This window comes from Pecten maximus, chromosome 16, assembly GCF_902652985.1.
Source record: "Pecten maximus chromosome 16, xPecMax1.1, whole genome shotgun sequence".
Taxonomy (NCBI): domain Eukaryota; kingdom Metazoa; phylum Mollusca; class Bivalvia; order Pectinida; family Pectinidae; genus Pecten; species Pecten maximus.
Genome location: NC_047030.1, coordinates 37,274,500 through 37,289,874, shown reverse-complemented (window position 1 = coordinate 37,289,874; position 15,375 = coordinate 37,274,500). Strand labels below are relative to the sequence as shown.

General features: G+C 33.0%; 1 protein-coding gene across 1 annotated transcript in view; it reads left to right on the top strand.

The window, feature by feature from the left end:
- The window catches only part of LOC117345143 (N-acetylated-alpha-linked acidic dipeptidase 2-like), a 67,651-nt gene extending 64,182 nt beyond the window's left edge, over positions 1 to 3,469 (top strand). Inside the window, exon 16 of the mRNA XM_033908136.1 lies at positions 1,369 to 3,469. Coding sequence (XP_033764027.1) covers positions 1,369 to 1,561 — 193 coding nt within the window. The 3' untranslated portion in view covers positions 1,562 to 3,469. The remainder of the gene's footprint in view (positions 1 to 1,368) is intronic.
- The last annotated feature ends 11,906 nt before the right edge of the window (positions 3,470 to 15,375 follow it).

Below are 15,375 nucleotides of genomic sequence, written 5' to 3'. Positions count from 1 at the left end.
ATGTAAAGTTAGTTAAATATGTAAAGTTAGTTCGGTACGTAAAGTCAGTTTGGTATGTAAAGTTAGTTTGGTATGTAAAGTTAGTTTGGTATGTAAAGTTAGTTTGGTATGTAAAGTTAGTTTGGTATGTAAAGTTAGTTCAGTATGTAAAGTTAGTTCGGTATGTAAAGTTAGTTTGGTATGTAAAGTTAGTTTGGTATGTAAAGTTAGTTTGGTATGTAAAGTTAGTTCGGTATGTAAAGTTAGTTCGGTATGTAAAGTTAGTTCAGTATGTAAAGTTAGTTTGGTATGTAAAGTTAGTTCGGTATGTAAAGTTAGTTCGGTATGTAAAGTTAGTTAAATATGTAAAGTTAGTTCGGTATGTAAAATCAGTTTGGTATGTAAAGTTAGTTCGGTATGTAAAGTTAGTTCGGTATGTAAAGTTAGTTAAATATGTAAAGTTAGTTTGGTATGTAAAGTAAGTTCGGTATGTAATTTTTTATTAAGTTAGTTCAGTATGTTTGGTATGTAAAGTTAGTTCGGTATGTAAAGTTAGTTCGGTATGTAAAGTTAGTTCGGTATGTAAAGTTAGTTCGGTATGTAAAGTTAGTTCGGTATGTAAAGTTAGTTCGGTATGTAAAGTTAGTTCGGTATGTAAAGTTCAGTATGTAAAGTTAGTTCGGTATGTAAAGTTAGTTAAATATGTAAAGTTAGTTTGGTATGTAAAGTTAGTTTGGTATGGAAAGTTAGTTTGGTATGTAAAGTTAGTTCGGTATGTAAAGTTAGTTCCGTATGTAAAGTTAGTTCCGTATGTAAAGTTAGTTGGGTATGTAAAGTTAGTTCGGTATGTAAAGTTAGTTTGGTATGTAAAGTTAGTTCAGTAGGTAAAGTTAGTTCGGTATGTAAAGTTAGTTCAGTACGTAAAGTTAGTTGAGTAGGTAAAGTTAGTTCGGTATGTAAAGTTAGTTCCGTATGTAAAGTTAGTTGGGTATGTAAAGTTAGTTCGGTATGTAAAGTTAGTTTGGTATGTAAAGTTAGTTCAGTAGGTAAAGTTAGTTCGGTATGTAAAGTTAGTTCAGTATGTAAAGTTAGTTGAGTAGGTTTAGTTAGTTTGGTATGTAAAGTTAGTTCAGTATGTAATTTTTTATTAAGTTAGTTCGGTATGTAAAGTTAGTTTGGTATGGAAAGTTAGTTCCGTATGTAAAGTTAGTTCCGTATGTAAAGTTAGTTCCGTATGTAAAGTTAGTTCCGTATGTAAAGTTAGTTCCGTATGTAAAGTTAGTTTGGTATGTAAAGTTAGTTAAATATGTAAAGTTAGTTTGGTATGTAAAGTTAGTTTGGTATGAAAAGTTAGTTCGGTATGTAAATCAATGTCATTTTCTGTTACAGGAACATTTTAATGTCGCCTCATCCCGAGGATCTCAATACCCCGCAAGTGTTCCCCGGAATCGCGGCGGCCCTCAAAGATGTTCTCAGCGACCAGAACTGGTTACCAATGAAAACACAGATCTCTTATTTAATAATAGCCTTACAACAGGCCACAGACTTGCTGAGTGATAGAATTCTGGGAGAAACACTATGACCTGGTCACGCCATTATTTCATTCCTCCATTTTACTGTTTTCCTTTTCTGATTTTACTGGGGTGAGACTGATTAAGTGTGTGTGTCGAAAACTTAAACAGTTAATTTTACTATTTTGATTAGTATTAAGGTAGATTTGTGTCGTCAGTTTAGCAGAGTGAGAAGTTGACAGCAAAAATGTTTGAGATATTGACATGTATACACAATGTGTAAATACAGTGCATCAGAGCCAAAACTGCTAAAATGATGTTATAATTGTAACATTTTACTTCATGTCAGAATTGGTGTGTATCTAGTGGAAGAATGTTTGTGTACAGCTGATATATATAATCCTCCAGGTTTGAATATTTTACATCAGTATACAATTGACTTCTAGATGAGCGGTTGTAAAGTATATATACCAAAAATAACACAGATTATTCCTCAAAGTTCCCTACCAGTATTATTCAGTATGTAGTGTGAGCATCAAGTTTCTGTATCAATTTTTTTAGAAGAAAACAAAGCTTTTGTTTACTTCTCAATATTTTTTTAATTGTTTTGTGGACTTATGGTTACTGCTGCAGCGTGCTTACAATGTAAAATATCTTTAGGACAATCTGAAAATCTTTCTCAGGATAATATTTAAAATTAGACTTCAAAATCAAATTTCACCATGAATGTTTAAAAGTATATCTTAGCATTAGTGTATTTAAATCTACGATTGTTATTTTATAAATTTCCTCTTTTTTTTGCTACTTCAGCTCCAATACTGCCAAAACAGTTGATGGTAATAAAGAGTTACCTCCCCTTGTCCACAGCCAGTATTTTATATGTTGTTGACCGGATTTAGATACTTTATGGAAAAGATTTAGAAATATTTATTATCAATCTACTTATATTATGTATTCAGGGTAATTTTAGAAATTTTTACTATTACAGTGTAACCAAGATTGAGATGTACAGAAAAAGATTTAGAATTGGGCCCATTTGAAAAATGTTAAAATGTGATTAGCCTGATCACCTTTTGAACAACTGGGCTCCGATGATTAAACCCTGCTTTAGATATTTAGAAAAAAACATTGCATTTACTTTAGATACTCAGCATTTGTTCTAGATTTAAAATAAATTTTTATTTTGACGTCTGTAATGTAATGTGTTACTGAAAGCCTTCCTTTGTTATTTATGATTTATTGATAACTACATGTAGGCCTGCCTTGTCTTTGTACAAAAAACACAACACTAACATACATGTCTATTGTCAGTAACACTAACATACATGTCTATTGTCAGTAACACTAACATACATGTCTATTGTCAGTGACACTAACATACATGTCTATTGTCAGTAACACTAACATACATGTCTATTGTCAGTAACACTAACATACATGTCTATTGTCAGTGACACTAACATACATGTCTATTGTCAGTAACACTAACATACGTGTCTATTGTCAGTAACACTAACATACATGTCTATTGTCAGTGACACTAACATACATGTCTATTGTCAGTAACACTAACATACATGTCTATTGTCAGTAACACTAACATACATGTCTATTGTCAGTAACACCTACATACATGTCTATTGTCAGTAACACTAACATACATGTCTATTGTCAGTAACACTAACATACATGTCTATTGTCAGTAACACTAACATACAGGTCTATTGTCAGTGACACTAACATACGTGTCTATTGTCAGTAACACTAACATACATGTCTATTGTCAGTGACACTAACATACATGTCTATTGTCAGTAACACTAACATACATGTCTATTGTCAGTGACACTAACATACATGTCTATTGTCAGTAACACTAACATACATGTCTATTGTCAGTAACACTAACATACGTGTCTATTGTCAGTATCACTAACATACATGTCTATTGTCAGTGACACTAACATACATGTCTATTGTCAGTGAACACTAACATACATGTCTATTGTCAGTAACACTAACATACATGTCTATTGTCAGTGACACTAACATACATGTCTATTGTCAGTGAACACTAACATACATGTCTATTGTCAGTGACACTAACATACATGTCTATTGTCAGTGACACTAACATACATGTCTATTGTCAGTAACACTAACATACATGTCTATTGTCAGTGACACTAACATACATGTCTATTGTCAGTGACACTAACATACATGTCTATTGTCAGTGACACTAACATACATGTCTATTGTCAGTAACACTAACATACATGTCTATTGTCAGTGACACTTACATACATGTCTATTGTCAGTGACACTAACATACATGTCTATTGTCAGTGACACTAACATACATGTCTATTGTCAGTAACACTTACATACAGGTCTATTGTCAGAAACACTAACATACATGTCTATTGTCAGTAACACTAACATACATGTCTATTGTCAGTGACACTAACATACATGTCTATTGTCAGTAACACTAACATACATGTCTATTGTCAGTAACACTAACATACATGTCTATTGTCAGTAACACTAACATACATGTCTATTGTCAGTAACACTAACATACAGGTCTATTGTCAGTAACACTAACATACAGGTCTATTGTCAGTAACACTAACATACATGTCTATTGTCAGTAACACTAACATACATGTCTATTGTCAGTAACACTAACATACATGTCTATTGTCAGTAACACTAATACATGTCTATTGTCAGTAACACTTACATACATGTCTATTGTCAGTGACACTAACATACATGTCTATTGTCAGTAACACTAACATACATGTCTATTGTCAGTGACACTAACATACATGTCTATTGTCAATGACACTAACATACATGTCTATTGTCAATAACACTAACATACATCTCTATTGTCAATGACACTAACATACATGTCTATTGTCAGTATCACTAACATACATGTCTATTGTCAGTAACACTAACATACATGTCTATTGTCAGTGACACTAACATACATGTCTATTGTCAGTGACACTAACATACATGTCTATTGTCAGTAACACTAACATACATGTCTATTGTCAGTAACACTAACATACATGTCTATTGTCAGTAACACCTACATACATGTCTATTGTCAGTAACACTAACATACATGTCTATTGTCAGTGACACTAACATACATGTCTATTGTCAGTAACACCTACATACATGTCTATTGTCAGTGACACTTACATACATGTCTATTGTCAGTGACACTAACATACATGTCTATTGTCAGTAACACTAACATACATGTCTATTGTCAGTATCACCTACATACATGTCTATTGTCAGTGACACTAACATACATGTCTATTGTCAGTAACACTAACATACATGTCTATTGTCAGTGACACTAACATACATGTCTATTGTCAGTAACACTAACATACATGTCTATTGTCAGTAACACCTACATACATGTCTATTGTCAGTGACACTAACATACGTGTCTATTGTCAGTAACACCTACATACATGTCTATTGTCAGTAACACTAACATACATGTCTATTGTCAGTAACACTAACATACGTGTCTATTGTCAGTAACACTAACATACATGTCTATTGTCAGTAACACTAACATACATGTCTATTGTCAGTAACACTAACATACATGTCTATTGTCAGTGACACTAACATACAGGTCTATTGTCAGTAACACTAACATACATGTCTATTGTCAGTAACACCTACATACATGTCTATTGTCAGTGACACTAACATACATGTCTATTGTCAGTGACACTAACATACATGTCTATTGTCAGTGACACTAACATACATGTCTATTGTCAGTAACACTAACATACATGTCTATTGTCAGTAACACCTACATACATGTCTATTGTCAGTAACACTATAACATACATGTCTATTGTCAGTATCACTAACATACGTGTCTATTGTCAGTGACACTAACATACATGTCTATTGTCAGTAACACTAACATACATGTCTATTGTCAGTGACACTAACATACATGTCTATTGTCAGTAACACTTACATATAACACTAACATACATGTCTATTGTCAGTAACACCTACATACATGTCTATTGTCAGTGACACTAACATACATGTCTATTGTCAGTGACACTAACATACATGTCTATTGTCAGTGTAATACATTGATATATTCAGCTATCAAAGTAGAAAAAATCTCCATATATAAAACTGATGATCTGTACAGCTCTCAAAGTAGAAAAAATCTCCATTTATATAAAACTGATGGTCTGTACAGCTATCAAAGTAGAAAAAATCTCCATATATAAAACTGATGATGTGTACAGCTAACAAAGTAGAAAAATAACCATTGCCTGATATAGGTTTCTCTATGCAACAGTCATTGGTAACTTTTCAAGATACAAAATTGTAAAATTTTGTTACTTCGGAATTAAAAGGAAAATGCATTGCTTCCAAATGCAGTATGATGGAGAATATATTTTCTTATTTGAGGCGGTTATTGTAATTTGCAGATTTTTTCTTGATGATAATATTTTTTGCTTGTAAATCAATATTTCCTCACCATCGTTTATGCTGTTCTCAGACAATCTCCATGATATCATTAACTGTCTTCCAGATCATTAAATCAAAGGATATCTAATCATAAACGGTTCAAGTTACTGGTATACACCTGTAGTTATGTAGGTGGCGCCCTCTACATGAGACGACCGTTGATATTTACAATATTTGCTCACCCTCACATGTCACCTCGATTAAACAAATATTCGTGTCTCCCCAGAGCAAGGGCAATAAATTATTGATTATACCGAAAAAATTACACAGAAATTATTTAATTTAGTTAAAATTTCACAGGGCACTGGTTCAAATCGTTAAAATGTGATATTTTCTTGACCACTTTTCTTCAAGAAATCTCAACATATCAAAGCAGACTTTGTTGCTTCTGTTGTGTTTAAAGTTTGCTTTTATCAAAGAATCGGATTTGTTTCTTCCTCGTGAAATATGCTGGCCGATATTGTAGTTTATTATTCATGTTGTTGTCTTGAAGTCTTCAGACATGTAAGATTGAGACTCCTTATAGTGGGGCTACACATTGTCAGCCAGTCATGTGATCGACTTAATCCAATCAAATACACTGTTACATATTATTAAATGAGGTTATAACATCACATGATAACTGTCTCTAGATAACTTCACCCTTTTAACTTTTACTTTGGTAATGCTGGTGAAATATAACACTATTGTAGCCCTCACTTTTCCATCATATGATCAACATAATTTAATTTCGTTGTCCAGCTGTCGGGCCAGTGTCCAGCTGTCGGGCCAGTGTTTTAGGTGATATGATGTACATCTCACAATCAAGACATTTCTGCTGAGAACAATGGTGTTTGAAACTCTACAAAAGTATTAACTGTGTGTGGATATGTACGTGTGGATATGTACCTGTGTGGATATGTACACGTGTGGATATGTACACATGCAAATGTACATGTGTGCATATGTACATGTGTGCATATGTGTAAGACATGTAGGTGTGGCATGATGTGTATGGATGGATTAATATTTTATGAAAATGTTCTCACTTTTACAAAAATTGTACAGTATTAATAATTTCATGAGTTTGAAACAAAAAAGCATGAAACTATCAAGTATCTGTTGAAATGACTTTTTTACATTCATCTTTATATTAGTTTTCTGACATTTTAAGCCAGTATAATTCATGCTCTACATAAAAATATGCTCAACTGTTTGGCACAGATTATAAAAAAAAAGAGAAAAAAAAACCAACATTATATTGTGATACAGGTATGGAGGGCAGGAATTTCACTTCATTTAAACCTTGCTGTGGCTCGAGTCAAAAAACCCCGTACTGGTTCTAGCTCGAGTCAAAAACCTACTGTTTCTAGCTCGAGTCAAAAACCCACTGTTTCTATCTCGAGTCAAAAACCCACTTTTTCTATCTCGAGTCAAAAACCCACTGTTTCTAGCTCGAGTTAAAAACCCACTGTTTCTAGCTCGAGTCAAAAACCCACTGTTTCTATCTAGCTCGAGTCAAAAACCCACTGTTTCTATCTAGCTCGAGTCAAAAACCCACTGTTTCTATCTAGCTCGAGTTAAAAACCCACTGTTTCTAGCTCGAGTCAAAAACCCACATACTGCTTCTAGCTCAATTAAAAAACCAACTGCTTCTAGCTCAATTAAAAAACCAACTGCTTCTAACTTAAGTCAAAACCAACTGGCTCTAGATTGAGTCAAAGCTGAAACCAATTGGTTCTAGCTCATGGCAAAAACCAGCTTAAGCTTGAGTCGAAAATCAACTGGTTCTAACTCATGTGAAAAAAAATGGTTCTAGGTTGAGTGGAAATTAAACCAACTGTATCCAGCTTATTTATGTTTTGTTTTTTTGTTTTTTTTCTGACACCCCTGATATTATTGCTACTGAACCATGTAAGCGATACAGGCCCCATGAGCCTCTTGTTTTCTGACACCCCTGATATTATTGTTACTGAACCATGTGAGCTGTGTTTTATTGTCCGGGAATCTAGTTTCCTATATACAGCTTCAATATACATGTACTTATAGCACTCGTCCAAACACTGAAAAAAAATCAACTGCTTTGAAAATTCACTAAGAAGTATTAAAATGGAAAAGTGTCTTCCAAAATTCAACTGCATGTTAGTCATTTTAGTTTAATGATGTAAATGTTTTATCACCTTTTTATATTGATGGAAATAAAATCATGAAAAAAAAATCATTGAGCCATATAAAACCTGTTAAATAGATTTGTGACCGTGATTGTGTTAAACAGCTTGTGATGTTCTCCATATACAATAAGCCTACAACATTCTACTTGATTTTAAACATTGCTTAATTTGACTGAATTACACATTACTGGACATCTTCCAGGGACGGAAAGTTTAATATTATTATCATAGTCAGTAGTGAGGAAATCTATTTTTTTACTTGTTATAGTATTTGTGGTGTATGTGTATATCTGAGAGTTTACAAGCACAGAACCAAATGAAAAACTAAAGACTGATGATGTAAATATAATGTAAATATGAAATTGTAAATAAAGATTTAGTACAGAATTGGGGAGGACTGTTTCCCTATGTACAGGCCTAGTATTGTATAAATGTTAAATTTTAATTGGAATGCTTTTAATTGATACTGTTTCAGAGATTTGTTATCATATTAGTACACTGTACTTCAAATTATTAGGTTCTTCTAGAGTGACCTCCCCTCTACTATATGTACATAAAGAGTTACCTCCCCTGGTACAAATTGTCTCCCTTTATTGTCAAGTTCTATGACATATTATGCATCTTTTTACCTGTTATTTGACTATTTCTGTACCGTAATTAGCTTGGTATATCAGTTGGATGGATGTCCTGTTGGAGGCTTGTAATTTATAAACCTGAGAAAATGACCAAAGAGTGCAAAAGTTCATAATCCAGTTTGTCAACATTTGATCCTTGACAGGTATGCCATATTTTTAGATGACACGGATGTCACAGAATTGTAAAAAATCATTATTGTCATTTTAAACATTTACTTTTGATACATTTGTAAGAACCAGTTGTAAACATCAGATTTTGTTTTCTTGTTCGTTTCCTGGGAGTGAAATCACATCATGCTTCTCTGATATGACTGTACAAGTGTAAATCCTGATGTTCTCTGTACAAACTCTGCCTGCTGCTGAATAACACTCATTTTTCTAAATCTTCCTGTTGAAATCACCTGGAAATTGCTCAATCCAGAACTTTTGACTTCTCTTTACATTAATTAACTTCTCATAGATATTATTAGAAGGATTAATATTTATATTTTTAATAACTTATCACCAATTAACATATAGATTGATAATAGTAATATCAGTATTACACACCTGATCACGGATTCATTGGAATGTACTGACAACAAAGCAATTTCTGTGGAGGCTGTACAATGCATATTGAAAGAAATATTACATTAAACAGTTATAAAAAAACTGGCTGAATTAAGTGGACAGTATAGATTTAACAGAAACTTCCCAGGAAAAACTGGCTCAGGATGATGTTACAAATAAGTAGTATTTAGTCTGAAATCAGTAGTGGAGCTAGACTGGATACCATTGGTGAAATGGTTGGAGCATTCAGGCTAGAGATTGGAGGTCTTGGGTACCGGTTCAAGTCTGCTCCTTGCATTTATCCTCTAGATCTCTTATTACAAATCTAAGATGGCTGACATGACTGAATTTATAACACGTTAATCATAGAGCAGCCATAGGACCTGTCCAGTGAATGAAATCTTACATATGTAGTAAGGCCGGTGCCTGCCACCAGCAGAGCAGAAGAAGGGCTCGATTGACAAATTATAGGTTCGTTAATTTACGTTGATGTTTATCCAAAAGGATGACAGCTGATGAAATGATTTTCATTTGAACATGTATAAGTCTCATGAAAACAAATGACTATTGAGGCCCTTTGGACCTTTTGTTTATTTCTAATTATTTTTATTGTTTTATTGATTGGTTGCCTCCTTTTAGAGCAACATGTTGAAGGTATATTTATGTACAGTACAGAGTATTTTATGTTTCAGTGTATTTTATATATTATGTATTTGTGTGTACTTTATGTAAAGTTTATTTACGTTCTACATTTATTGGTGGTGGCTGTTTTATTGTGATATTTTCTCTTTCAGTAGTTGTTGTCCCATTCCAGTACATTTATACCTAGTTTTAAGAAGCTGTGGCAGAGTTGTGTTACCTTATGCTTGTTTAATCCATATTTTTTAGCCATTTTAGGTACAACATGTATTTTAGCCATTTTAGGAACAAGTAATTTGTGATTACCAGAACATATTTATTTTTAGTTGTTGAAATGCTGAGCTTGCCTTTACTAGGCCAGCCTACATTTGTAACTAATTGTCACGTTTATTTATGTATTTCTATACAATTTTGTTTGTGAGATTTATCATGTTTGATTGTTTAACTGCTTTAGCCTTGAACCTTACCTTGTCTACATGACCTTGACATAGTTTTCAGTCTGAATTGGACCCTCTTCAGGCCTGACCTTGACCTCATTTCAGCATGACTCTTGACCCTGTTCAGGCCTGACTTTGACCTAGTTTCAGAGTGACTTAGAACTTGTTCAGGCCTGACTTTGACCTAGTTTCAGAGTGACTGACCTTGTTCAGGCCTGACCTTGACCCTGCTCAAGTCTTGCATTTCAGTCTGGTGGTAATTTGGTAAAACTTTATAATAAAATTTTAATCAGCAACATTTTCATTGCATTTATTTTGTATTTAAATGAAAACACAATATATGCGTGTTTGTTTCAGCATAATTTTCATATCATCTACTTGAGAATACCCACTAGACTTAATCACACAGGTATGTGTCGGTATACCGCTTGTTGTTTTTGTGATCATTAGTTATATAGAAATATTCATTTCCACTGTGAATTAGCCAAAAAAATCTAGATTTCCATGTTGCTACCTTTGTATTTAACTTTCATTTTACATGTAGTTATACAGAAGACCAATATTGAAGGGTGTTTAATTTTCGTCTTTAATATAAAAGGAGGCTGAATGTAGACCTACACATGGTCTCCTCACATGTATAGATGGTGTTAGTGTTGAGAGTGAGCGTGTCGAGACTGTGTTAGTGTTGAGAGTCGAGAGCGAGACATTTCCTAACATTTACAGATGGTGTTGAGAGTGAGAGTGAGACATTTAGTTCTTTGTAATAATAATGACCCATGGAATGTATAAAATAAAAATTACCTGTACATTACGATGTTGTTGTTTGTGTTTATTGGCAAGAAGATAACCTAAATCGTCGAGATCTCATAATAACCTGTTTTTCTACATTATACATAAACAATATATATTACTTATAAAGTCTTCAAAGAGTTTTGATCAGTAATCAAGGTTCATGTAAATGACAAGTCCAGTGATATTTTACAGGCCTGTAAATTACTGTTCTGCAATTAAACGGAAAACTTGACTAATTGTAAATATGTATCGTGGCCCTATGTCCATTGGTCTTGAATTTGACATTAAATTTGTTAATCTTTATATGTGCCTGTTAATTTCGCAAAAGTTTTGTTACCTAAAATGCCAGTTTCAGGAGGACACAGAAAGCTGACGTAGATCAGGCATATTGCACAAGATAACCATGCATTTGTTTGAACAGATTTGACTTCATAAAAGCATAAACATTGATTCTCTTTTGACCTTGAAATGCAAATGGCGGCTGTGGCTAATATAAAACAATTATGTCATAGGGGGAGGCATCTAAATCATTAAAAACACTCTTATAAGACACATCTTTAATAGCATGAGGTATTGAAAGTCGTTAATTTGTTGGCGGATAATTAGGGTCAAAAGGTTAAAATGGCAAGCACACTGGGATTTGCTATGTATATTAACCTTAAGTAGCTATATAGGGAGACGAGGAATACTGTGTATGAATGTTCTGAATGTCCTATAGTCCGAAGGCCCATTAGTCCGAAGGCCCATTAGTCCGAATGTCCTATAGTCCGAAGGCCCATTAGTCCGAATGTCCTATAGTCCGAAGGCCATTAGTCCGAAGGCCCATTAGTCCGAATGTCCTATAGTCCGAAGGCCCATTAGTCCGAAGGCCCATTAGTCCGGTCCGAAGGCCCATTAGTCCGGATGTCCTATAGTCCAAAGGCCCATTAGTCCGAAGGCCCATTAGTCCGAATGTCCTATAGTCCGAAGGCCCATTATTCCGAAGGCCCATTAGTCCGAATGTCCTATAGTCCGAAGGCCCATTAGTCCGAAGGCCCATTAGTCCGGTCCGAAGGCCCATTAGTCCGAAGGCCCATTAGTCCGAATGTCCTATAGTCCTTAATAGGCAATATATTGTAAGGTGGATAAATGGTTATATACATCAGAGACCTATAGTATATAGGTCTCTGTATACATGTATGAATGGTTTCCCATTGTATGTAACATGTACATCACGAGTACGACAGAATATATACATGTATATCACGAGTATGACAATATGTATATCACGAGTATGACAATATATATATATACATGTATATCGCGAGTATGACAGAATATATACATGTATATCACGAGTATGACAATATATACATGTATATCACGAGTATGACAATATATACATGTATATCACGAGTATGACAATATATACATGTATATCACGAGTATGACAATACATATACATGTATATCACGAGTATGACAATATATACATGTACATCACGAGTATGACAGAATATATACATGTATATCACGAGTATGACAATATATACATGTATATCACGAGTATGACAATATATACATGTATATCACGAGTATGACAATATATACATGTATATCACGAGTATGACAATATATACATGTATATCACGAGTATGACAATATATACATGTATATCACGAGTATGACAATATATACATGTGTATCACGAGTATGACAGAATATATACATGTATATCACGAGTATGACAGAATATATACATGTATATCACGAGTATGACAATATATACATGTATATCACGAGTATGACAGAATATATACATGTATATCACGAGTATGACAGAATATATACATGTATATCACGAGTATGACAGAATATATACATGTATATCACGAGTATGACAATATATACATGTATATCACGAGTATGACAATATATACATGTATATCACGAGTATGACAATATATACATGTATATCACGAGTATGACAATATATACATGTGTATCACGAGTATGATAATATATACATGTATATCACGAGTATGACAATATATACATGTATATCACGAGTACGACAGAATATATACATGTATATCACGAGTATGACAGAATATATACATGTATATCACGAGTATGACAATATATACATGTATATCACGAGTATGACAATATATACATGTGTATCACGAGTATGACAATATATACATGTGTATCACGAGTATGACAATATATACATGTATATCACGAGTATGACAATATATACATGTATATCACGAGTACGACAGAATATATACATGTATATCACGAGTATGACAGAATATATACATGTATATCACGAGTATGACAGAATATATACATGTATATCACGAGTATGACAATATATACATGTATATCACGAGTATGACAATATATACATGTATATCACGAGTATGACAGAATATATACATGTATATCACGAGTATGACAGAATATATACATGTATATCACGAGTATGACAATATATACATGTATATCACGAGTATGACAATATATACATGTATATCACGAGTATGACAATATATACATGTATATCACGAGTATGACAGAATATATACATGTGTATCACGAGTATGACAGAATATATACATGTGTATCACGAGTATGACAGAATATATACATGTATATCACGAGTATGACAATATATACATGTATATCACGAGTATGACAGAATATCTACATGTGTATCACGAGTATGACAATATATACATGTATATCACGAGTATGACAATATATACATGTATATCACGAGTATGACAATATATACATGTATATCACGAGTATGACAGAATATATACATGTATATCACGAGTATGACAATATATATACATGTATATCACGAGTATGACAGAATATATACATGTATATCACGAGTATGACAGAATATATACAGTACATGTATATCACGAGTATGACAATATATACATGTATATCACGAGTATGACAATATATACATGTATATCACGAGTATGACAATATATACATGTATATCACGAGTATGACAATATATACATGTATATCACGAGTATGACAGAATATATACATGTATATCACGAGTATGACAGAATATATACATGTATATCACGAGTATGACAATATATACATGTATATCACGAGTATGACAGAATATATACATGTACATCACGAGTATGACAATATATACATGTATATCACGAGTATGACAGAATATATACATGTATATCACGAGTATGACAATATATACATGTATATCACGAGTATGACAGAATATATACATGTATATCACGAGTATGACAATATATACATGTATATCACGAGTATGACAGAATATATACATGTACATCACGAGTATGACAATATATACATGTATATCACGAGTATGACAATATATACATGTATATCACGAGTATGACAGAATATATACATGTATATCACGAGTATGACAGAATATATACATGTACATTTGTATATCACGAGTATGACAGAATATATACATGTACATTTGTGTATCACGAGTATGACAGAATATATACATGTGCATTTGTATATCACGAGTATGACAGAATATATACATGTACATTTGTGTATCACGAGTATGACAGAATATATACATGTACATCACGAGTTTTACAATATATACATGTATATCACGAGTATGACAGAATATATACATGTATATCACGAGTTTGACAATATATATATGTATATCACGAGTATGACAGAATATATACATGTATATCACGAGTATGACAATATATACATGTATATCACGAGTATGACAATATATACATGTATATCACGAGTATGACAGAATATATACATGTATATCACGAGTATGACAATATATACATGTACATCACGAGTATGACAATATATACATGTATATCACGAGTATGACAGAATATATACATGTATATCACGAGTATGACAGAATATATACATGTATATCACGAGTATGACAGAATATAGACATGTACATTTGTATATCACGAGTATGACAGAATATATACATGTATATCACGAGTATGACAGAATATATACATGTATATCACGAGTACGACAGAATATATACATGTATATCACGAGTATGACAGAATATATACATGTATATCACGAGTATGACACAATATATACATGTG